Genomic DNA, 26057 nt, shown 5'->3' on the forward strand with positions numbered 1-26057 from the left:
GCTGGGTCATAGATGAGACTCCGTGATCGCTGAGGTCAAACCGACCAAACCGGTCCAGCGAAACCCGAGGCTGGGACCCCACGCGGAACACCTCCCGCACACCCCCGCCCCGCCGGGGCTGGGCACAGAGGCGGCTCCACCCGCTCCGCCCCTCACGGCTGCCCCGCCCCCGCAAGGCCCCGCTTCGGGGGCGGGGCTTGGTGCGCGCGTGCCCGGCCCACCGTGCGGCCGGGGACGTGCAGGCGCGGCTGCGCATGCGCCACCCGTGACCCTGCTGCTCCTCCCTACCCCTCCGAAAGGCTGAACGCGAAGCCTCTCTTGGCTTCTCATTGGCTGGCCGGCCCTTTCGGGCCAATGGCAGCTGCGCTTCCTCCGGCGGCGCCGCGGCGCTCTCCGCCAATGGGACGACTGGTTGTTGCCGCCCTCCTTCCCAGTCCCGCGTGTCCCGCCGCGCAAGATGGCGGTAGCGGTGCGGGGCGCGGAGGAGCTGGAGCTGCTGGAGCGGCTGCTGGGGCTGCCGGGCGGGAACAAGTACGGCGTCCAGGGGGAGCGGAAGGTGAAGGGAGCGAGGAGGGGCCTGGAGTGGGTGGCGGTGGCGACGCGCGTGGGAGGGCGGGCGTTCTCTGGTCTCCTTTCCCCAGTGACTGCTTCGCTCCGAGCTTCCCTTCCCTCCCCCCTAGCAATTCCCCTCAGACACCCATGTGAACGTGGCTGCGGCCCCCCCAGGTACCAGTCCAGCCGACGTCTCCTTGAGCGGAGTCTCACCTGTGCTCCCTCCAGCCCGTCCCTCACCATATGTTGTGGATGCTGTAGGGCCTCGCTGCCTGCGAGCCTGTCGGTTCTGGAAACTCCTTCCCTCTGCTTGTGGGAAGGATCATCATCTGCCATGGAAGGGATTTCGGCTTGATTTATGCTTGTTCTTTCTGCACTTTCCTTTCCCTGTACCTGTGCTATCTTGATCGAATGACGTGGGAAGAAAAAGGAGGTATTTTAATAATAGGAAGATGTCTGTACTGAAGACGTGTTGCTCTTAAATATTTAATCTTTAGAGTACTCCTGCCTGACACGAGGTTTTAGTGAGGTGGGAGTTGGTCTGTCTACTGTGCCTGCAGTGAGGGCCAGAGGAAATGGCCTAAACTGTGTCAGGGGAGATTCAGATTAGATATTAGAAAATGTTTTTCCCTTTTGTGGTGATCAGGCATTGAAATACGTTGCCAAGGGAGGTGGTGGAGTATCCATTTCTGGAGATGTTTAAGAGCTGTCTGGATGTGGCACTGAGTGGTGATTCAGTGATTTAGGGTTGCAGTGACTGTGCTGGGTGGATGCTCTTCTGTATGATCTTAAAGGTCCTTTCCAACTTCGATGATTCTATGGTTACAGATGTCTTGATGCTTCAAAGTTTGTATGGAAACATTAGGTTCCATTGTTTAAGAGGCATCTGAGGCATGAAAAATGCAATGTAGAGCTGGGAGTGTCACAAATTTATGAGCCCTTTGTTTGCTCCTCCCTCCTGGAGAAGGTTGGTTGAGAAATGAAGCTCTGCAGTTGTCTTGTGTGTGGGGTTTTTTTAATTGACTGCTCATGGTTGGAGTCCTGACTATCTATGTGTGTTTTTCACTTGCAAAAACTGCCTTAATTATTTTCCAGCCCAGCTGGTATTTTAGTGCTGTTACGATAAAGCATAACGCTGTAAAATTCAAGTAACTAGGTCTGTGTGTAGTTTTCCTGGCTGGATGCTCAGTGGACAAAAAAAACTTAATAATAGTGGAAGACTCTTGATACAAATACAAAAATATTATTATGCTTTCAACTTTCAGCTTAGATTAAATACACCTGGACATAAACAGACTCCTCTGTGTGGTCAAATACTTTAAAAGAAAGAGTGTTGCAGTTTAATCAGTTTCTTTCATTTTATGTCATAAATGCCTGAATGGGCTTCAGGCCATTGCAGTGAGTTCCAGTTCCCTCACCTCATTTCTCGAGGTGGCAGTCCAGTTTCCCTTCCCATGCTTGAACACATGCTGCTGTCACTCACAAAGACATCATGGCTGGAGCTGGAGGTGTGCTGTGCTGTCCTGCTGGTACCAGTGAGCTCCTGGCTGCTGTTCAGGGCCTTTTGCAATGGTGCAGTGTGTAGGAATAAGCTTTTCAGGAGGTGTGCCTGCCTGCAGCCTGCCTGCTCAGAGAGAAGTTGGATGCTACTGACTTCACAGTCTGAAGTCAGAGTCCTGAACTGGGAAGTGAGTTAGAAGTCAGTTCATGAGATTTCTGACAGTGTTAGAACACACAATGCTATTTTTGCCTAATGTTGGCAGAATTGGCTTAATTGGAGCTAAGGGTGTCCTGGTTTGTTCATGTTCTTCTGTAAGAATTGAAAATAAAACACCCCAAGGAGCAAAAAGTGGACAGCACAGACTTGGTTTTGATGGCATTGCCTTTACCAGGAATGCTTTTAAGTTCTGAGGGAGCATTAAAAAAGTAAATCAATAGCCATTCATATAGAGACTGCTTTCTTCAATTATTTGTTTAGCCCTCCACTTGTGTTTCCACTTCAGGTTCCTGTTCTGCAGAGCAACAACGGCCCCGGGCTGAGGGGGCTGATGACCATCGCTGCCCACCTGGTGCGGCAGGCCAGGAGGGAGCAGCTGCTGGGGAGCACTGCTGAGGAGAAGGCTGTGGTGCAGCAGTGGCTGGAGTACAGGGTGACCCGGGTCAATGGAGGCTCCAGCAAGGAGGAGACCAGAACAATTCTGAAGGTGAGGAGTTCTTCATTACCTTGCCACTGAATTTTGGAATGACTAGACCTTGAAGGAAATTACAGTGTTAATGTGTGTATGAGCATCTAATTAATAAAATTTAACAAATGCTAAGGCTTGACAGTATCACTAAGTACTGGCTTTTATTCCTCTTGCTGCTTTTCACTTTTATTGACAAAAATACCCCAGCAACCTGAAATAGGAAAACAGCAAAAACTGTGACATATATGAAGCAGAGCTCTTGCAGTGCTCAATGGCTGTAAATTGTGAAGGGTGTTCCACACAGTTTAGAGACTGTTCAGCTGCCTGTGTGAGGCACCAGTTTCTTACTATCTTCATAAACCCTTGGTTATAAGTAAGTTGGTGTTGTACTCCAGGATAACACTTCTCTGTTTGCTTTAAGAGCTGTTCTTAATGATGTGGCAGTTATGGGATACAAGCCATACTTGATGCTGTGGTCATTGATATTGATGCTAAAAGGAAATACTGGACAAAATTGTGTGTAAAAACTGAAATCATAAAGGAACAACTACATAACTGTCCTTAACAGTGAGTGACTTTGTGTGGAGTCCTTGGTCTGCTGTTAATAAACTTTTATTGTAGGCTGAGGCTTACTTCCTCTTAAACAGGTAGAAGCAGAAAAGAAAATCTTGGGAGTCCCCCTTGTTGTTAGAGCAGCCAGATGACAAGGAGCAGATAGCAAAACTTACTCTATTTTCCTTACTCCTTGCAACTGGTAATAAGTATTTTTGCAATTTTGTGGGAACAACTTGAAGAGAAAATTTGCCTTACAGTGTTAAGCACTGTTTTCAAAGTTTGTATAAAAGGGCAGTGAAATTTGATCGATTTTTAAAGGGTTTTTTTTTCTAGTTTTAAAAGTATGTTTTAGATAGAGAGTTACATTGATCAGTGGTGCCAGTGAGTTCTGAGTTTAGAAGTTTGTGAGCTGCAAGGTTGACTCTACTTGAAGCTGTCAGAGTCCTACTAACTTCTGGCTCTGGCAAGGTGTGCAGAAACCAAAGATAAACTGAAGCAGTATTAACACTGTTACTTAAAATAAAGGAAAATGCAACTTAAAGTGATACAAAACAGCTCTTTGTTACTCTTCGAGCTGATAGCCCTCTTGATCTTGAGGCTGATGGTGCCTGCATTACCTACCAACTTGGTGAAAATCACGATAAACCATTTCTCTCACTTGAATCCCATATAATCTGAGTTATCTTGGTTTCATTGTATCTGGGGAATATCTTCCATTGATGAATCATGAGTTTGTTTACATTGCTTCTCTTTTTGTAACATATCTGCTCTTACTTTCTATGTGCAAATGTTATCAAAACCTTCACAGTCGTGGTTACTCTACAGATACAGCATGAAAACTGTCTACCCTTTAGGATTTTTAGAACTTCATTGAAGGAGGGGCACTGACTAATCAGGGTTTAACTTCAGATTTAGCTGTGGTATGACGAGGTGGCTTGTGGAGGTCCCTGTTGTCTAAACTTTTATGACAAGTGTCAGAGAGTTTCAGCCATTCTTTGAATAAACTTGAAACTTGTGATGCTTTCTGTTCTCCCAAAGTGTGAGAAAACCATATGAGAATAAATAACTAACTTCCATTTACCTCTCTTGCCTTTTATAAAAACCAAAAGCAAATTTTCTGTCTTGTTATAACAAAATTTATCTGCTCAGGATGGTTTTAGGGATGATATTTGCAGTGTCAGCACATGCAAGAGTATTTGCAGAACTGCACTGGAGCATTAAAACCAGATGCAGTGATATGGCAGTTTCCTGCTGGAGCTGGGATCTCTTTCCATCTTTGGCCTTAGTGACACTGGTTGTGTAGAAAAGACAATATGCTGAATACAAATATGTAGATATATCAAGTGTTTCCAAGCAAAGCAAAATTTCCTTACTGAGAAACAGTCAGTGTTACTTTAGAGAGAATCTCTGCCTTGAAGTGCATTTAAAAGTTTTGCTGTGGATTTTTTTAAGCAAGCGTTGAATAACCAGAATTTATTTTAACACAAGGCTGCTGTGGAATTGTTCAGCGCTAATAATTTCATAGTATAGCAATTAAGAGCTTTTTTTTTTTTTGTAATTTGTTCTCTTGCCACCATGATTAATCAGAAAAGGGGCAGCCTACCATTAAAGTATACTGTGCCAAAAGGGAGTAAGGGTGGAAAAAAAAGAAGAACTAAAATAGGGAGGGAAGTCTGAGGCTGTAGTTTTACAGCGTGTCTGGAATACACAATGGCAGCCTTGGGACGGTTGCAGCCTAGAGCCACAATTTATAATAAGCTGCACCAAAAACAGTTCAGTAACTTCTGCTATAAACTTTAGGCTGCCTCTATTTAACCCTTAACTGATGTGCTTCTACAAAATGTCAGTAAATAACTGGTTTCGTGTTTGTTAATTTGAACGGGAAGGATTTTCTGTTTGCTTTGCGAAAATAGGTTGTTAAATTGTTCTTACTGATGTGTTGCCTAAAGCTGTTACTTGGCTGGAAAATTATGGTGAAACAGACCATCTCAACCAGGGTTTTTAAATTCATCCAGAGCAAATGCCACAATGTTCAGAATGGACCAATAAAGGGCTTGTTGAGTTTTGTCTAATTTTGATTTGTGCTTCTGTACTTGACAAAATATCTGGGAGCAGTACTTTTGCTCCAAATCTGTTCCTCAGCAGATCCATAGGAATGATGAATGTCAATAGCAGTGATAGCATAATACACAGTGCATTTTATTAACTTCCTTTTCCACAGGGTGAAGGAGTATAATCTTTTTTTTCTTTGATGTTTAGTTAGTGGTAAATTAAGCTGCATAAGGAAAAAAAATCTGAAAATTTCTGAGTTGTCATGCAGGATAAGCAGTGTTTTTTCTGTTTCTCTGTGCCATCAAATGTCTACTTAGGTGTTAGTGAATTCTATTCAGGAGATTTTAATGTCTCTGCTTTATCAATTTTATGTATTTTATACCTGAGGATTCTTCTCCCCTCGTACTCCATCTTCAGAAACCTCTGACAAATAACTGGTAGCTTGTTAAATTCATATAAAAGCATCCACATAAATGTAGAAACTTCTGTTCTGTGAAGGATAATAACTAAGGGTCTCTGTGTACTACTTCCAGTGTCTCATACAGAACAATATTCCATGATTTCAATTAGCTTTATACCAGTCTCCTGTACTGCCTGGCTGTAATAATGAAATCCAAATCTAAATCTGAATAAGAGAGCTGTAATTTCTGTTTAATGTGCTTGCTTGAAAAATTACTGTTTCCACAGGTGCAAAAGCAGGTTAATCCATGCTCTGTTCATAGCATTAATCCACAGCTCTGTACACTGGTTTTTTTGCACACTTACAGGTTTAAAGATTGAATTTTTATTATTGCAGCAACATTTGTTGATTATTTTTTTTCTTTTACAGGAAACTCAGTAATATAATATTCTTCCAGACCAGGTTTAGCTCGGTTTGCCAGTTAGAGAGAAGAGTCATGCATGAGAATTAAAAATATGTCTATGTATCAAAAGTGTAGTTCTGCTTTTCTTGGATGTGGCTGCAGAAACCCTTTCTTGTGTTCTGCATTGTCAGGGGCTTTCCTGAAACATTTGGGAGTGCTCAGCTTTTTGTCTTTGCATGGTGTGAGAGACATAAAAGCATTTAGGGCATAAATGACCTCGGGAATCTTGCTGACTGAAAGGACAGGACGTCTGTGTGTACGGGGAGCACGTACACCAGCAGGGTGTTGTGGGCAGAATATCCAGAACAAAATCAGAGTGTGATTAGGTCCTTTGGAAGCTCCTGAGTTGTCCTAAGAGGCCACAGTTCCTTATCTGAGCCACTGTCACAACTGGCAGTGACTGGCAGGGATTCAGGGGCCTGAGCAGATTAAATGGATTAGGGGCCATTGGATTGTGTATTTAACAGGCAGTAAGCAAGGCTGGGGGTGCCCAGGAGTGTGCTCCGGATGGGATGCGTTGAGCTGTTGCTAGATACAGGCTGTAAATTGGATTTTTTTTTCCCATAGAACAAGCAAATGGAAATACATCAGTTAGTCCATAAATAATGCAACAACTCTTTCTGTTGCTTTTCTCCCCCTCAAAATGGTGTTTGAATTGCTGCAGTTGTTCAGTGTATGTTAATGCATTGTAATGCAGCTGTGCCTTAAGTATGTCTGAAATTTGAGAGTTTCCTGAGGGAATGCAACAGTAAGTTTATATAGTTACAAGCAACTTCCAGGACTATCTTAGTCTTTTAATCCTGGGTTTGTATATATGGAATTCATTTAAGTAGTGGCGTTCGGTACATGAAAGACAAATTATTCAGATGACAGCCAGCAGACCTGAATTTTCTGCATGTGATAGAAGCTCTATAGAGTTTTGTGTTCATATTTTCATTAATCTCTCCAGGACTGGAACACTATTTCACTTAATTACAGTGGTCACTTGAGCAAACTTGACTTTCAGGAATTTTAGCACATTTGGCTATTAGCCAGTAATATAATCATCCATGGGAAGCACAACCCATGCAGCAAGATTAACTAGATGTGCCTAATGCACATGAAAAAAATATGGTGTTTCAGAAAAAAATATGGTGTTGCAGAATGATATCAAAATATCTGTCTGTATTTTAGGGGAGAGAAATACATGTTCAAAAACAGAATTGTAAACTAATGCTAATTTATACAAGACTAAACCATTTTTGTCAAATCTAATTTGCTCAGTTAACCGACTTCATAAAATTTGATGAACCAGAATAAATAATTGTTCACGCTATAATGGCTTACCTTGCCTTTAAAGTTTTAGGATTTTTTTATTGATGACTGTTTTGAGTGTACATATGCAATATAAAACTCAGAATTAGCATGCTGTAATTTCTTTGATGCAGAAATCCAAAATTTTCAGCAGGTATATAACTATGGTGATGATACCTTCAAAGATAATGAGCTTTTTCCTTTACAAAATCCTGATTCCGTAGCCTAAGCTAAGAAGAAGAGAGGAGGAGGGGAGAAAATATAATTTCAGCTGTGTTAGATTTCATTATAATGCATGTGGAATTTCTGGTTAATTGAAATGAAAAATGCTGGTCAGAGAATTTGTTTCAAAACAGACAAGTTTGTGGTTTTTGTTTTTTTTTTTTTTTTTTTTTTTTTTTTTTTCTAGTAAAGCAGATCTTTAGTTTTGGGGGTATTTTTCTCCCTGCAAGTTTTTTCTTCTTAAGATGGATTTTCCTTTGTGGTGCATTGTAGGAAATGCCACAGAACTGTAGTTACATGTTTGAGGTAATTTGAGCTCCCACTAACATGAACAAAGCAGTAAACCAGTCTAAAGAAAAGAAGCTACATAGCCAGGGGCAGTTGACCTTACAGAATTTTAACTATGCAGGGGTTAATATGCTTTCCTGATTTGCTCTAATAAAAGAAATCAAAGCAGACATGGGGATGTTCAAATATTACAGAAGTACAGGAGTCCTGTCATGAAGAGGTTATCAAAGAGTAGTAAGGTAGCTTAATGGAGTCAAACTTGTCAAAAGCAAATGCAAGGTTAGATGTCTTAAAGTCTCAACATTTTAGTTTTGTGTTTTGATCTTGGTTTATTATCTATATATGCATTATAGGAAATCCCTCTATCAGTAAAATTATGTAACCAAAAAAAGTGCAACATGCTGAAGGCCAAATATAATTTTTTAATTGTTCACTAAGTATTAACCCCTTTCTCCTTGCCCAAGACATGTTTTTTCAATAAAATGTCTGAAAATGCAATTTGCTGTAATTGAGACTGAAAAATTAACATTTTTGAAAATGTTAGTTATGTTTAGGCTGCTTACCTCTGTTTCTAGAGCAGGGGAAGGGAGTGGCTTAAGCACATGTTGTGTCCTTCTTTTTTTTCCCTCTGATGAGGTGAGTTTCCAAATCCAAGTGAAAGTTGGGAAACTGTTTCTGTAGATGTCTGAAAATAATATTGGAAAACCAAAGCTGGCTTATGCAGGTTAAAGTAGATAATTTTGTTGTTAAAGTTCTTTAGAGAAAAGGGGGGAGGGGGGGGCGGGGCAAAAGATGTATAAATTGGATGACAAGTAGGTAAGATTTGGAGAAGAGGAAGGACAGGTAAGAGAGGTAGAGCTGCTGTGTGGTGCCTGTGTCCTCAGAATGATAAACTTGAGCAACAGTGAGCCTGTCAGTCTCTTGGTTTTTGGTAGAGAATGGCTGCATACAAAAAGCCATGAAAGTGAGTCTTTCTGTTAATAGGCATTTGAAATAATTATTTACTGAACCTGAACAGAAACCACCTACTATCCACCCTGATGGCTTCTGATCTGGAACAGTTGAGAGATGGTCTTAAAATGCTGAAATTTTCTCTTCTGAGAGACTTGGACAGCAGCTGAATTGACAATATCAGTCACAAAGAATTGTTAGCAGTAATTTCAACATTAATAAAAGCAGGTGTCAAGTGATAGCAGCTGATTGGTATCAAGTTACCTGCATCAAGCTTGAAACACCTTGTTTCCCACCCCACTGTTCCTGTGTGCTTCCCTGGTTCTTAGACGTTTGGTGCTCCGAGCCTTGCTGACCAACTGCATGGAATCCTGGAGGGCAGGCATTGCTGCTGCTGGGAGAACAGTGTGCTGTCCTTTTGTCATAGGACTGCATTTTCTATTAATCAAATGTTAAACATTTGAATTTGCACTCATGATAAATACGCAGCTCTCCTAATTTTTGAATTGCAGTAATTTGAAGCCAAGAAAAGACAGACTTAAAAGTATTTCAATGGAGTCAGCTTAAAATCAATTGCATTTACAAAAATTTCACTATGTATAAACTACTTTGTTTAGAGACCAGCATTTAAATTTTACCTAATTCTCACTGTCAAAGATTGATATTTTATTTTATTATCTTATCACTTACTTTCTAGATTTTTTTTCTTTTATTGTTTGTTTTATTTGCTGAGTAAGGATAATTTAAAACTGATGTTTATTTTATATGCATGGTCTCCAGAGGAAATTTCTATTATTTTTAACAGCTGCCTTCATACATCATTTCGCAAAGTCAATACTACAGCAGTGTAATGACTTTTTCCTTTTTAGGATCTTAACATGCACCTTGAAGATAAAGTCTACCTTGCAGGAAACATTTTTACCTTAGCAGACATTTTGATGTACTATGGATTGCATCATATCATGGTAAGCATTATTTGCATCATTTTTATGTGTGCAACTATCATAATTGTTATTTATCTGAAGGGCATTTTATTGTTGTAGAAGTTAACTAACAGAACAGAGGAAGATAAAACTTGTTCCTAGGTTTTTCATTTTATTCTTTAATATTTAGCTGTGTATCTGTCAAAAGACATGTAGTGTCAGAATGCTTTAGTTTCCTCTGCAAAATATAGCAAGGATGATACCTGTCCCTGTGTTTCTATGATTAAGGACTCTTCCCTTTTCAAGTTTGAAACATCACTGAACTGCAGTCACAGAAGTACATGGGCAAATAGATAAATGAAGCTGAAAGGATGGGCCAGAACTGAAAGTATTAACTTCATTAGTATTAGAGAAATACAAATGCATGTAAATTAAGCTCTTTAATGCATATAAAAAAGTTTGAGACATAACAAATGGTCATTTGTATTTCCAGACTTAAGTGATAAGACTTGATAAGGTACATAATATGAAAATAACACAGGGAGCTGGTGCTTAAGAGGAAAATGAAAAAAAAAAAAACCCATGCCAACAATAAATTTTTTCTAAGTGGGAAAGATGCTGAGATTATTTGTAATCCACTCAGGCTACTATGAAGTGCTTAAAAATTCATGCACCTTTGGTTCTGAACCCCAAGTGCAAATTTAAAGATAAAGCAGTAGAAGCTATTTGCATTTTGGTAGCTGGAATGTGTTTGTAAATGAGCCATTGTCATTCTCTGGAGTGGGAAGAAACCAAAGGACTCGCATAAAAAGGTCTTCTTAATTCTTGGGAAAAGATGAAATCAGTCAGTTTTACATTAGAAAATTGAGGGGGGGAGTGAGGATAATTAGAACAAGATGCCTCTGACAAATGCATGTATGTCTGAGAATTGAATTCAATCAACTGGGTGAATGGTTACTTTTATACAATTAATAGCAGAGCTCTGGGAGAAGTGTCGAAGAATACATTTCAAAATGGAAGCAGAGGGGAGGGGCAATCAAGTAGTGAAATTCTACCAGAAATGAAAGGAAACTTATGTATCTGTATCTTGACTGTCCAGGAGTAAAAGTTCAAATAAGTGTCAAGCAGAGGAGAGGAAAGCTTCATTTCAAAAGGTTTTTGAAAACCTGCTAGAATAAGTCACATAGAATTAATTCTTTTAAATCATATTTACCTTGTAAAATATCTTAAGCAGTAAGATAGATGTGTTGATTACAGAGTCAGAATGGGTTACCTTTCACATATGATGTGCAGACATAAAAAAGACTACAAGTATTTTCTAAAAATATGATTGTATATTCTGTAAGAGAGTACAAGTTCAAATGAGTCTTTAAAAAAAAAAACTTGGCAAGGGAAAATCTAAGCGTATTTTAAATTTAGAGTTTGCTCTAGAGTAGACCACCTAATCAAGATGAAAAGATACAAGTTATTGCTTTGGGAAATAGAACAGATGGTAAAAACAAATGACTTGGTGCTCCTGTGTGCCTGCAACCATCCAGACACTACTTGGGACAAGTTTATAGTACAGCATCTGTTTCTGAAATGTTTGATTTCATCAAAGGTAATTTTCTGAATCAGAAAGGTATAAAGGGCTAGTAACAGGGTGACTGTTTTAAATAAATATGCAAATCTAGAAGCCACTAACTAGGAATTACATGTAATTTGAAGGTTTCAGAATTGATAAACATATAGAGGCAGAATCTTGAACTCTAGAGTCTTGTGTTGTTTTTTTTTGATGTCTTTTAATTATTTTTATTTTTCTTGTAATCAGAAGAGAGTATGTCCAGAGCTGTTGCTCTGCCCTAAGCTTAATGGGAGAATCAGGGAAAGCTGCTGTATCTCCTCATTTGAAATGGTTCAGAGAAGGAGACTGTCATATCCCCCACTGCTTCAGCTAAGCCTTGTGCAAAATATCAATACGTGTTTCCTATGATGCTTTAAGAAAGGAGGTAGAAATGGGAGACATGGGGCATAGGGCAAACCCACAGATCTTGCTGTCCATCAAGTTACCTAGAAATTTGATCTAAAAACATCGCTGGTAGTACCTTAGAGGTTAATCTCTGCTTTTGATAGGCTAAAAACTACATGCTAACACAGACATTAGTGATAGAATACTATCACTAATGGTAAATACTTCTGGCATACCATGGTCATCCTGAATAAGCCAAGTAGAAAAACTTTAAAACCCTTTTGATGCACATTTTGTTGGAAAAGTTTTTAAGACCAACCACTCCTGTAGCTCAGTTCACCTGTGGTGTCTTGGTTTCTCTGAGTATGGATTATGCATTGTTGTATTCATTCCCCCCTCCCATCTTCATTTTGCCCTTCCCATTATCCAGGAGGGGTTCTGGAGTCTGGTTCTTCACTGTCCAGGCTCATCCATTTGACCTGACAGTTTGTTTACTGAACAGCAGCAACCCTTAATTGTGCTGCTGTGTGCCTGCCTTTCATTCTCCCTGTCCCTTCTAGTTATCCTAATAAACATAATAGTGCAATGTGTTTAAAAATCCATATTGTGGGGAAAAAATTATTATTTCAATCAGTGAGAATCAGATTCACAGGCAGTGTTTCAGGGTTCTTGCACACAGAATCTGTTTGGGTCTTTTAATTAGAAATACACACTCATAGTAATAAGGCAGGAACTAAATAGTACACGCTGTTGTGCATCATAATATAGGTTAAAACATGAAAAAAATATAATGCTTGATACTTCCTTTTCAATCAATGTGATCTACGTTGTCATATGTAATTGATGTCTATGTGTATGTAGCATTAATATTGTTGTCTTATAGACACTTCAATTCCAGAAATACATATGTGGATAAATGTGGACAATAAAATTCTACTAGTTTAAAGCATAGATTGCAGCAAAAACTTGAATTTAGAAGCATTGCTTGAGGTTAGCTTAGGCAATCAGTTAGCATTAAATTCCTCCTGTGGTAATGAACTTGTTTACTAATCTGGTGGATTTTTAAAATTATTTCTTTGGAAGTTTCCAGATTTTATTCTTAAATGTCTTAAAAGTCTTTATTCTTAAATGTTTTTGACCAGCACAAGTCCAGTTTATTTAAAGAGAAATAGTCAATATGATGATTGATCTGCTTTTATACTTCAAAAATTTTGTCAGAACTAAGGAAATGCTCTCAAATCTATATGTCTGACTTGAAATTTTTTTAAAAAGGTCTGGACAATTCTTATGGGTGAAGTTTATATCTGCAAATGGAAGATGCCTCAGTCAAAATTTTGGTGTCAAACCAAATATGATCAAGCACAGAACAAACTAAGCAGTTGTCCTTGAGTCAGAACCACTAATATTGAACTGTAATGAGACTGAGGGAGAAGAATTTCAAGGAGTTATAAATAACTATAAGAAACTACAATAGTAGTTTATTTTGGAGCTATTTTTCCCATAAGGAACATTTCCTATAATAAACAGACTGCCATGACTTTTTGTTGAGATTCACTGATATGCTGCTTATTTTAGTACTGAGGTAACAGGCTTTTCTTCTAAGCAATGATGCTAAAAATGGTTCTTAACTGAATTGCAAAAAAAGCAGTTTTAACTTAAAAAAAAAATGTGATTTTGAGCTTATTCCTTTAACAGCAGAAAATTAGGCCAAACTATGAGAAAGTACATGTATGTCATAAAATATACCATCCAGATGTTGGGTTATTTTGTCTTTCTCCCCTGTCTAAAGGTTAAATTTAAAAAGTCAGATAGTATCTATCCTTGTCTTGGTGCTGAGGAGGTTCATATGTAGGGAGGTATTTTTAGATTTTCCATGACCTGCAGGTTGTGGAATGGTGCTTTATGCCTGCATCCCCAATGCTATAGAAAGAAAATATAATTAAAGCTTGTGTATTTTTAGCCCTTTCAGAAACTCTTAAAGTTGCATTGTATGATAACCACCTTGGTGCCCCTCAGTGAGCTTTGTGGTGGAAGAAAAAGACTTTTTTTTTTTTTCATCACATGAAAGAAAAAAAAGTCTGTCAAATTAAGTGTCTGCTTCTTTGCTATTAAAATAATTGCTTTAATAGCAAATAATTATTTTAACAGCAGAACAGCAGCCTTTCTTAACTTGGGGGAATTATCTAATTTAATGAGGAAGAACAGAAAATACCCATCTAACAAAATGTTGTAAAAAATGCCATGGAAGTGATCTCTAAACAATTAACCTAAGAGTTATGTTCAGAGTAAAAAGTAGAGCATGCCACAAAGTGCTTTTTAATATATTTCACTGGTAGAGTACATTATGTAAATAAGTAAAAATATCTCGCTTGTTGTGCCTAGAGTACAAAAAGGGGTCTTACTATTAGCATAGCTGTTTTGCCCTTCAGATGTTTTTTCACTATGCTAACAGAATGGAAGAGGACTAGTTTTCCAGACTTATATTTTTGATTTACATTGGAGAAATGTGAAGATCGAGAATTACCAATGAAAGATGATGGGAAGGAAATACTGTATCTGCTGCAAAATATAAAATTTAGCTCAGCCTTTCCATAACCAGGTGCTCATCCAGTAAAGGCTTCAAAAAAGGTTACTGTAAACTCAAGGAATTTAAAGTTTCAGTATTTTAGTATTTGCTCATTATTAAATACCTTTCGTCACTACCAGTAGTTTTAGGTTGCCTTAAAGCACACACATTGTTCTTTTCATGCACTATGTTACTTTGTAAATGGTCCCCCAGCTTCATATCAAGCATCAGCATCCAGCTACCATTAATAATAATGCACTGCAGGTGATCAAAAGCATCTTTCCCTAAATGGTACTGCTTTTTTTTTTTTGTCCTGAATATACTGCACTTGGAGAAACTCAGGCAGTTTGTGAAAGTATTATATTACCATAGCTTCCAATTGTAATTTGTAATGTCTTTAAAAATTCTAGACTTTTTTTCCCCCTTTGTTAGGGCTGTTCTGGTTAGTGCTATTTACTTGGTTAATTACCAATAACTCTCTTGTATTTCTAGATCTGCAAAAATATGTGGCTGATTTTTATGGTTTTTCTGTGCATTTCTATCAGACTATACAACTGTAGGAACAATGTTTGCATTTCCATGCCAGCAGCAAGAAGAGCAGATTTTCTCATATGCCTGAACTGAGGTTCATAACAGTACAAAATTGCAGAAAGAAATCCATCTGTAGTGCTGTGCTTGTATTCTGGCAGGTACATTCCTTAGGAAGAGCAGCTACTTGGGTTTAGGAGCAGCTGCAAGATCCCTGCCTTTTGGTTACTGCCACAGTTACTATGCTCCTAACTCTCCATTAATTGGGCTTTTATGCTGTGTTCCATTGGTTTAGAATTCCCTTCTGCAACTCCTTGAAATTCTTCTCCCTCAGTATTTTTCCACTGGTTCTGGTATATGTCCTTACAGTCTTTTTGCTGATACATGTTCAAAGCTTCCCAGTTCTAAGCCAAGTGCTGGGCTGTGTGAGAGAACAGCAAGGAGAAGCAGCAAATCTGATAGGAAACTCCTGAAATCAAAAGTTCAGTATGTCACAAGGTGAAATGTAAGACAAGGGTTTAAAGAGCAGCTTTTTACTCATACACCTCAATATCTGTAAATGAGTATGTTTAGCTCTTTCTGTGATCCAAAGTTCATTGAAACAGATTTGTTTCCAGCTGTCTTGTGCCCAAAACCAAATTTTCAGTGAACCTGCAGCATCCATAAAATCTAGTGTTTGTAGAACAAAGCGTAAGGAATACACAATCTGTTTAGCTTTTGAGGAGATTAACCTTGATTAGCTTTAGAAATCTAAACATGAAAAATATTAGGCATGTCTAGATCATTATTTTTCTGGTAAAACTGTCCTGTGCAGATGTGCCCTTTTTTGTTGACTGCCGGCATTGTCAAGATTTAAATTAAGCTTGATGGTTAATTGGCTAGCTGAAAATGAAGTGAGGTGAATCCTGCACTGATTGGTTTCAGTTTTGGTGAGATGGGATAGGGGAGCTGATGTGGGCATCACATTTTGTTCCTGAGGCAGGTTTTATAGTCTGTTTTGAGGACTGCCCCATTTGTAATTCAGTTGTAGTATGTTAATGTGAGAAAAGAGATTATGGTCTAAACTGATAAGCCACCTTGATTACAGAGAAATGAGAAGACATAAAATTGCTAATCAAGAATAGTAATGCAGGTGATACAGGGTGGGAATAGTTTTACAGCTGGCTTGAAAGACTCCGAAGTAATAACAGACTTTGTAGTAAAGCTTTGAGGGTGCTGCTGACCTAAATTTGAAAGACTTTTAAAGGTAGAATTTGGATCTGAAACTGTAGATAACTTTACCTAAGCCAGTCTTCTGATTAAGGATAGGCTTGAAGCTCTGCATTAATCTTAACCACATATCCTGTGTCAAGGAGCTGTTGCAATAGTGTGATAGAGACTTCTCCCTGATTGATCTTGAAGCTGTTTTGTGTGATAGTACTTTAAATATTTTTATGAAGTATGGGCAGGTTTCCAGTTTGTTTTACTGTTGTTATTTGAATAATGCCATTGCTATCTTAATAATGAAAGCTAGCAGATCTGAGCAGTTAAATTATGCTGATTCTTAGTAACTATTCTATTTTGAGCAGTAGTCATACAAAACAACTTCCAATTATCCTATCCAGTCTGAAATTGCCTGGAAAAAGCTTACTCCTGTACTTAAAATACACTTTGAAACATGAAGTAGTCACTTTGCCTGTGAGACAAGACTGTCTGCTAAATTAACATGAAAGGGTTGTGCATGTTGTGGAACTCTTCCCTGCACTGTCCTGTACTGTATCCTGACCCCATGAATAGAGAGATGCTTTAAATTCATGCAAGCTTTCCCCCCCTCTCTGTAATGCAACTGCATTCCACCTCCAGGTCTGTTTCTTTGAGTAGATTATATTCCCATACATATTATGGGTTTGAGTTTTACTGTGTGAAATTAAGATACAACACTGCTGGACTGTAACAATTTACTTGAGTTTAAATCATTTGTAAAATGATCCACTTTTATTCTGCCTTACCACATGTTACAACTCTAATGATGCAGTGCCTGGTGTTACTGGTGCCTTGTATTTATTCCCCATGCAGGTGGACCTCACAGTGCAAGAAAAGGAGAAATACCTTAACGTGTCCCGTTGGTTCAACCACATCCAGCATTACCCAGGTGTCCGACAGCATCTGTCCAATGTCGTCTTTATCAAGAACAGATTATACACTAATGCTCATTAAGGCAAATCTTAATGTTGTGTTGGAATGAGGTGAGGGAGTTCGGAAGTTGTGCTGTCCAAAGCCACTAACCTGCAAACAGTTTTGTAACCTTCTGTATGTGAACCGAAACTGTCAATGCCTCAAGTCATACAACTGCATTGAATTGCTGTTGTTCATTCAAGAATTTGAACTAAAGAATTGTTATTGTGTATCTGATTAAATGCAAAAATGGTAAAAAGGTGGGGAAATGGAGTTTTAATTCACTATTTTTTAAAAAAATTAAGGTTCTTTTAATTAAACATTCAAGTGAAATTACATGATCTTTACCATCAATTATTCACTCCTTTTGCTATTTATTGAATGTTTATGTATGTCAACCAGCTTTCCTTTCATTTTCCATGGATGTTTACACTAGTTTTGTACAAGTTAAGAGCTATATTGTGTGCCAAGGATGTGAAAAAGGGAACATGCAAATGTTACAAAGTATTTATGTGACCGAATAAATTATTTTAAAACTGTAGTCTGAATTTGGCTGTGGAACTTTTTAGTTTTTCTTCAGTGAAGAAGATTTCAAAAGGTTAGTTCACTTCCTGCTTCATTTTGTGGTGTACTGTTTTGACTGTGGAAGCATTTCCTTTCAAACTGGGTAGCAAAGTTAGTGTCCTTAAAGATTTTGCATGTGCCTCATTTCATTTTTTTCGCAAGTGCAGATGCACTTTTCCTACCCTGAAACAAAACCAACCAAAACCCTCAAGATAATTTGCTGCTCTATCAAGTTCATTACCAATGTTTAAAATGGGCTTTTAAACCAACTGCACTGTTGTTGAGTCACACATTTGGATAGGTCATTTTACTGTAGAATGTGGTCCTCTGATTTTTATTTGTAAAAAGTATAAAAGTGCTAACTTAAATTGGTTAATTACCTTCTGCATGATTCAGATAACACTTTTTTTAAGACACAAAAGAAATACAAAAATACTTTGATATTTTAATTGACAAATGAACATCTGCATTGGTTTCTTTAGCAGTGCTTAGCAGACAGCTTCACTCGTACCTTCTTTTGTTTTATGTGCTACTTAGAAGCCTCTCACCCAGTAAATATAAAAAACAGCTATCTTGGATAGATGTTTGAGCATTTTAAATGTTAAAACACCTTAAAGAAATATAATGAGATGAGGTAATTAAAATACATCCTGACACATAAATGGACAGAAGAAACTTGGAAAGATAAGCATAGTCTGGACAATTCCATGCTCTAATAGGTGTTTTCTGTAGATATACATAATTTTATTCTTTTATTGAAGGTTTACAGGCACACCAAATTACTTTAAGGGCAAAACTTTCAGCAATTTCTCACCATTTCTGGGGGACTTAATTCTCCGCTTCTAGCTACCCTTGTTCCTTGCTATTTAGAAGCTCACCTTATGTCCTTACAAAAATCTCTCTGAAATCTTCTCATCTGTTCAAGAGTTGTGGAGTGGGCTTTAGTACAAATATATGTGAGAAACTTCTTTCTCAAAGCTTTTCATTTTCAACTGCCTGAGCTCTTCAGGTGTTTACTGTTCTTACTTGTACCTGGTAGCATTTTTTAAAGTGAGTTTGCTTTTTCCGTCATGAATGGCAGCAAGTGATGGTAATACTTATAAAAATACCTGCATTTCTACTAAATTCTGCTGTAGTGAACCATTTTCTTTTTCAGAGTGTGTGCATAGGTGTGAATCATCAGTGCATTTAGTTAGGGAAGTTTCACGTTCATCTTACGGATTTATTGTTTTTATCAATGCTTTTGCAAGTGAGAATGATTTAAGTTCTTTAAAGTGAATATGCAAACCTTCAACCATGAAAATAGCTTACATTACAGCTGAGAATGCTGAAATTGAGCCAGAGCTAAATGTTGCTGGGAACAATAGTGTCATCTTTTCAGTTAGGTTGTTGTAGAGATGATGCTACAAAATGTCATATTTTTTTAAATCCCAAACAACTGCTGTTTGCAAGTATTGGGATTTCTCAGGCTGGCTACATGCTACTGCTGCAGTATCCCCTAGCCTCTTGTGCCAGTTTTATTTTCTCTGGTGTAGAACAAAAGTGTTACTTGCTGCTGAAATGTTAAAAAAAAGTTCACCTAGTAGAAAGATCAAATGTTTAGAAGCGGATTAGTAGTATTTAACTCCCTACTATCTAAAAGGCATTTGTTAATTATATCGTAACTTGAGCACAATTCAATTTTCTTTCCCCTGCTTAGAGAAACTTTAGGGGATAGAGGGTTAAAAGGAAAGAAGGATGAATTGAGACTTTGCCTTTAGAGAGATGACTGGGAAAACCAGATGGTATTGATTTTTGTCGCCTCTCCCCCTTTCTATCTAATGCCTTTTGATCAAGGACAAATAAATCTGTAAGAAAATTTCTGAAAAATCACACAATTCTATTTGAGGCGGTCTGAGACTGTATGAGCTATATATATTACAACTAGGCTTCATAATTTTAAAAGAGTTGTGTAGTGGGAGCTCTGAAATTAACATTGATGGTCTGTGTAAAGGGTTTGCATGGGTAAATGTTCAGCTGCTTTTAAAGCTACTTCCTCTTTCTGTAATATTTTATTATACTTTCACTGAACATTAGTAAAAGAGACTTTGCTCCCTTGCAACCCCTTTTTCCATTCTTGTAACTCCAGTTGCTGAAGGGCACTGTGATGTTTTACTTTGGTTGCTTTGCATTTTGATGATGATGATGACCACAGTGATGTGTGGAATTTATTTTCACAGCATTTCATGAACAGCACCACTTTCGTTTGTTAATGTATCTCATCATTGCAGTATTATTATTTTGCATAATTGTTCTAATTTATTCAAGGGGCCTGACATGTTATGGTCTTATAAGTATGTGCCCCTGGGACTTGAGTGTGTTGCCATATGGTGAGATAGTGCTGCATGACAACCTTTCAGCAACAGAAGAATTCAACATTGAAATAAATATGATAATTGTAAATGTTCAGAGAAATCCTGCACTTAGCCCTTTGTCATTTTCCCTTGATGCCGAGATGACTGCTTGTAGACCAACCAGGTTGAAACAGCTGTTCGAGTATAGCATGAGGTATGTTAGAAATGTGCTCATAATTTTTAGTTGTCTTTGTGTGTGTAACTTCCCCTTTAAGTTAGGGTTCAGTTTGACTTCTGAAGTCTCTAGGGGTGTTTCTTGCTCTAAGACTTGTAACTGGGCAAGAGTAATTTATAGAAAAATCCAGGTTTAATACAGGATTAGGAAAGACTGAGCAGGAATGAGAATTTTGGGAAGATTACACTGAACAAACAAAAAATAGTTCCAGTTTAGACCTGGGGACTAAGAAGATCTGACCATTCAGATTGAACCAAAGTGAAGGCTTTTGAGCAGCAAAACTAAAGAAATTATTTATGATAGCTTAAATGTGTAACATGCTTTCTGTCCTGTTCCCGGTCATGAGTGCTTTACCTTCCAGGCTGGTATCCCAGTGTTTCACACAGAAAATGAGTTGGAAGATATAATTTCTGGTTCACACTTGAAAGAGTCCAATCCAGCCACTTTTGTTACCTTTCCCCCCACTCACAATAAGTACTTGCTGTGAATAGGTTTGCACCTATTGAATTTCCCAAGATTCTTTGTGTAGAAAGTGTAACTTTTACCAATCTCCTAGCAAACACCTTAGCTGTTTGCCTGCAAGAGGTGATATTTTCACATATTTTTAATCTTTTCCATCTTGTATTCCTTCTCTGTGGTCTATCCAGCCCTCTTCAAAACATTTGTAAACTAAAGTAGCCCTTCTCTCAGGAATTTCATGATACTGGCTGAATCTTTGGAAGCACAAAGGCCTCGAAACGGGGAACTGATTTTTAAGGGGAGGTGCACCTTAGACGTCCCAATAGGTGTTACAGCTTTAGAATATCTGGATAAAATAATTCTATTACTTCACTTTGTTTCACTCTCACATGCATACACACACATTAATTTCAATTATAGCTGATGGAAGATTAATATGGACCCTTCAGTGTGAGTGTGGATCCTGAGTTACTTGCAGGGAGCTGAGACACTTTAAGTAAGGTTTAATGTAGATGTACTTTGCAATTCAAATAAGACATTAATTTATATTCATTATTTTAAATGAAAATGTGTCTTAGAAGTGGTTTGGTCTGTGAAATACACCCAAATAACATTACAGATGAAAGAGTAGTAGAACTTAGCTGTCTTTTATTTTCTGCTTGGTTAAAAAAACAATAGATGATCAAAAGATGTTGATTTGGAAGAGGACAAAGTACTTAGAAAGCGATTAGCTGAGAGAGATGAAAATAAAAGAATAGATAGAACTATACAATCATTATTAAGAAATCCAGTGTAAGCTGTTCTATTCAGAAGTCTGTGTTCATAATCTTTCTGATCTGCTAGCATCTTGTTTGCATCCCTGCAGGTGATTTATGGTCTGTCTGCTACATGAATGTTGAAGTTGGGAATAGATTTTTTAAGCAGATTTGCTTGGTATGGCCACAAATTGATTTTACGATTGTATGTATATACAGAACCTAGTATGTAATTTTTTTCTATCTTTTTGGTTTGTTTTTTTTTTGTTTTTTGTTTTTTGTTTTTTGTTTTTTGTTTTTTGTTTTTTTGCTAGAAAGAGGGATCAGTAGGCCTATTTGATTTTTTTCCCCTTTTGGTTTTTAATCTTATCACCTCTTTTAATCTTTGGTGTGTTTCACAGTCTTTAACTTCAAAGTGCAATTGCAGTGATGCAGCTGCTTAATGGATTGCTACATTTAATATTTTCCCCCTAAGAGCAGTATTTCTTCTTTGCATCTATAATTGGCTCATGCTACTGCTGTCCCTGATGGAGATGCCAGGTTTCATATTCACCATACACCTGAGCACATGCTTACTCAGTTGGTAATCTTAATATTTTTTTTTCTATTTATCAAAATTGACTTTGATTACACACATTTTCTTTGTGCTGGAATTATATTGCAAAGGAAATTAAGGGGAAATGCCACCGTGCACCTCTTGCTTTGCAGAGTTTTCAGATTCAGACTGGGCCTTTGTATCCCACCGCTTCATGTCTTGAATGTGAGATGTATGGTACCTCAGAGCCCAGCTCCAGGGCAACATAAACATATCACAGATTTGGAAAGGGGGATCGATTTTGTAGCTAGCATTACTTGTTGCTGCTCTGTGCACGTTCCTGCAGGCGTGGCCTTTATTTTCCACGCTGGTAGTGACTACAGCCAGCGTGGCTGCCACAGAACACCACGCATCCCATCTCTCACTCTGCAGGCAGGCAGGAGGTGATTAATTTTTCATTGTTGCTGCATCTGAAGGATTCCCCTTTCCCCTCCCACACTACCTTGGCCCCTTTAGGAAGATTTTCATCCATTAAACTTTCCCTTCTCTGTTGGAAGAACTAAATCTCTTTCAGCATTTTCAGGCTGGTGATCTAATTTGACAGCTCGTAGGTGATGTCTATTCCTCTTCAAAGAGGCAGGTAGCCCCGGGCTAGCCAGCTGCATTGTGGATTCTGCAGATTTGGCTTGCTGTTCCTGCTGGGTGTCATCTGTCTTCTCAGTCTTGCGCTGGATAATTTTTGTCCTCCCCAGCATCATCTGCCTGAGCAGTTTCTGCCTGGCAGGCCTGTCTGTCCAGGTTGAGCATCAAACGCAGCGGCCGCCCGGCTAATGTGACAAGGCACTGCTCCAAAGAGCGCAGCCCGGGGCCTGCTTTGGCCAGCATCGGCATCACAGCCCGCAAACTTCCAGCCATCACCATCGTGGTCTTGCTCTCCCATCACGGGTGCAGCCCATGGACTTATTCTGCTGGCACAAAGTATGTCCCCCGCCTCGCCCTCTTAAGGGCCGTCGCTCCGATTCCTCCCATCTGGGCAGATGTCTGCCTCAACAGGTTTGGGTTTTCCTGCCTGTTGCCGGCATTTGACTCGGACACCGCCACTTGGATGAAATAATCCTTTCGTGGATTATCATCGCCAGACAGCCTGTGGGGGAAATGACAGGACTCGGCACGTTCAGCTGAAGATTCTGCAATTCAGAGTGCTGCTAATGCTAATGGGAAGCGGCAGGGTGATCCCTAAAAGAGAAAGCGGGTTCCATTGCACGGCAAAAATGACAGAGGTTGTTTAGCCTATCTTCCAAAAAAATACATGATGACTACATATGTTGATTTTCATGCTGCAAGCCATAGCTATTTCCATATTTTTGTGACTTGATGACTACTTTCTACAAACTGACAGGTTAGGGGCTCCACAAGTATTGTCTTTTTATAGCCATCACCTCCTTAAGTCCTCCTTAATTTCTTTAAAATATGTTTTGAAAATAAGCTTGACTGGGCAATGAGAGTAAGCAGGGGAACAAAAAGCAAAACCAGGCATAAATACAAAAAATAGCATATTCTTAAAAAAAAAAAAAAAGAAAGAAAAGGAAAAAATAAGCAAAACCCAACATTATTCAAACAAAGGAGGAATGGTTTCAGAACAGTAGTCCTAGTAACCAATGGAACTATCTGTCACATGATTTGCCCTTGTTGCAGTCCCATAATTCTGAACCTGACATTAGTCATGATGTAAAAACTCTTTCCTAGAAATGCAGTAGTTACAAAGCTGCTTAACTACATGATTTCCTTTTTGACAAATAAAACGCTGGAGCATAGGGCCTAGAGGGGCAAATAACTTGTCTGAGAGGCTATGAAAGGAAGGCTGGAAAGGGTAAAATTAAGATTTGAACAGTTCTAGCCCAAATTAGTAGTGATGATTAAGCCAGCTGGAATATCCTACAGATATTATTCATATATGAGCATGACTGTAATTTACTGGTGATTATCAAATACTTACATGTTTGGGATCAAGTGGAAAGACATAAATACTAATTTACAAGTTGCAATAGCAGGTCACTTTCAGGAAATAGATAATGCAGAAGGGAACTATTTTTAAAGTAATTATTATATCTACTAATTGCCTAATTAATGTAATACAGACTATGTAACAGTGAAGGAGTGAAAAACTATTTTACAATATATAATTATGCTAAATTTAATATTAATGTTAGTTGAAGTATTGAACACTTCCCAGTGTAAGAACCAATTAACTCATTTTTAAGCCTGAGTGTTGAAGATTATAGACATTGTCAAAAAAACCCCATATAGTAATTTCCATTAGCAGTTTCCAAGCTTTTATGATGTGGCACAGGATTTAGTAGTAGAATCATTTTCTGTGACAGTTCAAATAGCTTTTAAAAAGTCCCCCTTTTCCTGAGCCACACAATTGCTCCCATTTATAAAAGCTATGCAGAGTAGAACATGTGCAGAACTAATTTCTAACAAAGAATACATACTAGTCCTGTTTTCTGCTAATAAACTAGTAATTGTTCCAGCTAAACTGGCACCTTTCCGGTATTCCAGGTAGGAAGGAAGCCTTCAGGACACTGAAGGCTGCAGTAGCTGTAGCAGAATGTGGTCCAATTTATTCTTTATTGACCATAAAATGACATTGAGAAGTGTGGTATTTATTGCAGATTAAAAAAAAAAAAAAGTGTAAAAGAAGAAACAAACTTAGATGCAATGGCCTAAATAGAATCAACCTGATCTAGAAATTATTGAGTTTATTGAGTAGCAGGAAGAAAGATGTCACAAACAGAAGTTAATATACTGTAATGTATAAGTGGCCAAGAGGGAGGGGAAGTGTATTGAGAATATTCTAATGCTCTCACAGAATCACAGGATGGGTCAGGTTGGAAGGGACCATGGTGGCTCATCTGGTCCAACCTCCCTGCTCAAGCAGGGTCATCCCAGAGCACTTGGTACAGGATTGCATCCAGAAGGTACTTAAGTATTTCCAGGGAGGGAGACTCCACAACCTCTCTGGACACTGTTCTAGTGCTCAGTCACCTGCACAGTAAAAAACTTCTTCGTCATATTCAGGTGAAATTTCCTGTGCATAAGTTTCTGCCCATTGCCTCTTGTCCTACTGCTTGGCAATAGGCACCAAGAAGAGCTTGGCTCCATCCTCTTGTTACCCTCCTTTCAGATGCTGACAGACATCGATAAGGTTCCCTCTCAGGTGTTCCTTCTCAGGGCTGAACAAGCCCAGTTTCCTCAGCCTTTCATTGTAAAAAATGCTCCAGTCCCCTGATCAGTTTTGTAGCTCTCCATGGAAGAGCTCCAAGTCTTTCTCATACTGAGAGCATCTCTTGTACTCTGAAAATATTTTAAAAGAAATGTACAGGGGGTTTACATCATTTTTTGCTTTTTAAATAGTTGTAAAAAGAGTCTGCTGCTCTTTTTTATTTGTTCATTTTGTTTTTGTTTATTTGTAGCCCATGTGTCTGGCAGTTGTTATTCACGTTTGCTGCACCTAGAAGCAAACTGGGTTAATGTATGTCTCGTACTATAATTCCTGAATCAGAGAATCAATTCGATTGTAAAAAACCTCTGAGATCATCGAATTCTACCTATGACTAAACTCCACCATGCCGAGTAGACCAAGCGCCACCTCCAATCTTTCCTTAAAACACCTCCAGGAATGGCGACTCCACCACCTCCCCCGGGTAGTGTCTAATTGCAGCGTCTAATCTAAACCCTTTCTGTGGGGAAATTCCTCCTGATGTCCAACCTGAACATCTCCAGACACACTGTGAAGCCATGTCCACCTGTCCTGTCACTGATTACCCGGGAGAAGCGACCGACCCTACCTGGTAACCCCCTCCTTTCCGGCGTTTGTGGAGAGCAGAAAGGTCTCTCCTGAGCCTCCTCTGCCTCACGCTAACACCCGCACTCCCTCAAGCCCTCCTCAGGCCATGCCCTCCGGACCCGTGCGTGTCTCTCCCTCCCCACAGGAGCCGCCCCAGGCCCGCAGGTCGGGAGCGCTCGGGGCTCCTTGGGGGCGGTTCCGCCGCCGCGGCCGGCGCGCCGCGATGAGCTCACGGCGCGGCAGCG

At 38.9% G+C, this 26057-nt stretch overlaps 1 protein-coding gene and 1 long non-coding RNA gene across 4 annotated transcripts; one reads left to right on the forward strand and one right to left on the reverse strand.

The window, feature by feature from the left end:
• Positions 1–354: 354 nt before the first annotated feature.
• EEF1E1 (eukaryotic translation elongation factor 1 epsilon 1) lies at positions 355–17622 on the forward strand. 2 transcript variants are annotated; one of them, XM_063160930.1, is made up of 4 exons: positions 355–531; positions 2556–2756; positions 9832–9927; positions 16983–17622. In XM_063160930.1, exons 1-4 carry the CDS (start codon positions 355–357, stop codon positions 17121–17123), a joined length of 615 nt encoding a protein of 204 aa, XP_063017000.1. In that variant the 3' UTR covers positions 17124–17622. The 2 variants fall into 2 exon arrangements, with proteins under 2 accessions (XP_063017000.1, XP_063017007.1); XM_063160937.1 differs by having other exon boundaries at positions 423–556.
• Positions 17623–21303: 3681 nt separating this feature from the next.
• On the reverse strand, positions 21304–26017 carry LOC134420689 (uncharacterized). 2 transcript variants are annotated; one of them, XR_010028409.1, is made up of 2 exons: positions 25932–26017; positions 21304–23198 (listed from the first exon to the last, which is right to left on the reverse strand). It is a non-coding gene; the product is annotated as an uncharacterized LOC134420689 (long non-coding RNA). The 2 variants fall into 2 exon arrangements; XR_010028408.1 differs by lacking the exon at positions 25932–26017 and adding an exon at positions 25814–25920.
• Positions 26018–26057: the final 40 nt, after the last annotated feature.

The sequence above is a fragment of the Melospiza melodia genome, chromosome 1 (genome assembly GCF_035770615.1).
Source record: "Melospiza melodia melodia isolate bMelMel2 chromosome 1, bMelMel2.pri, whole genome shotgun sequence".
NCBI classification, from domain to species: Eukaryota; Metazoa; Chordata; class Aves; order Passeriformes; family Passerellidae; genus Melospiza; species Melospiza melodia.

Excerpts from the sequence above, each read along its gene's own strand:
- EEF1E1 (XM_063160930.1), top strand. The coding sequence starts at position 355 with ATGGCAGCTGCGCTTCCTCCGGCGGCGCCGCGGCGCTCTCCGCCAATG. Across the intron at positions 532-2,555 it reads GGGCTGCCGGGCGGGAACAA|GTTCCTGTTCTGCAGAGCAA; the intron begins GTACGGCGTCCA and ends TTTCCACTTCAG. Across the intron at positions 2,757-9,831 it reads AGACCAGAACAATTCTGAAG|GATCTTAACATGCACCTTGA; the intron begins GTGAGGAGTTCT and ends TTTCCTTTTTAG.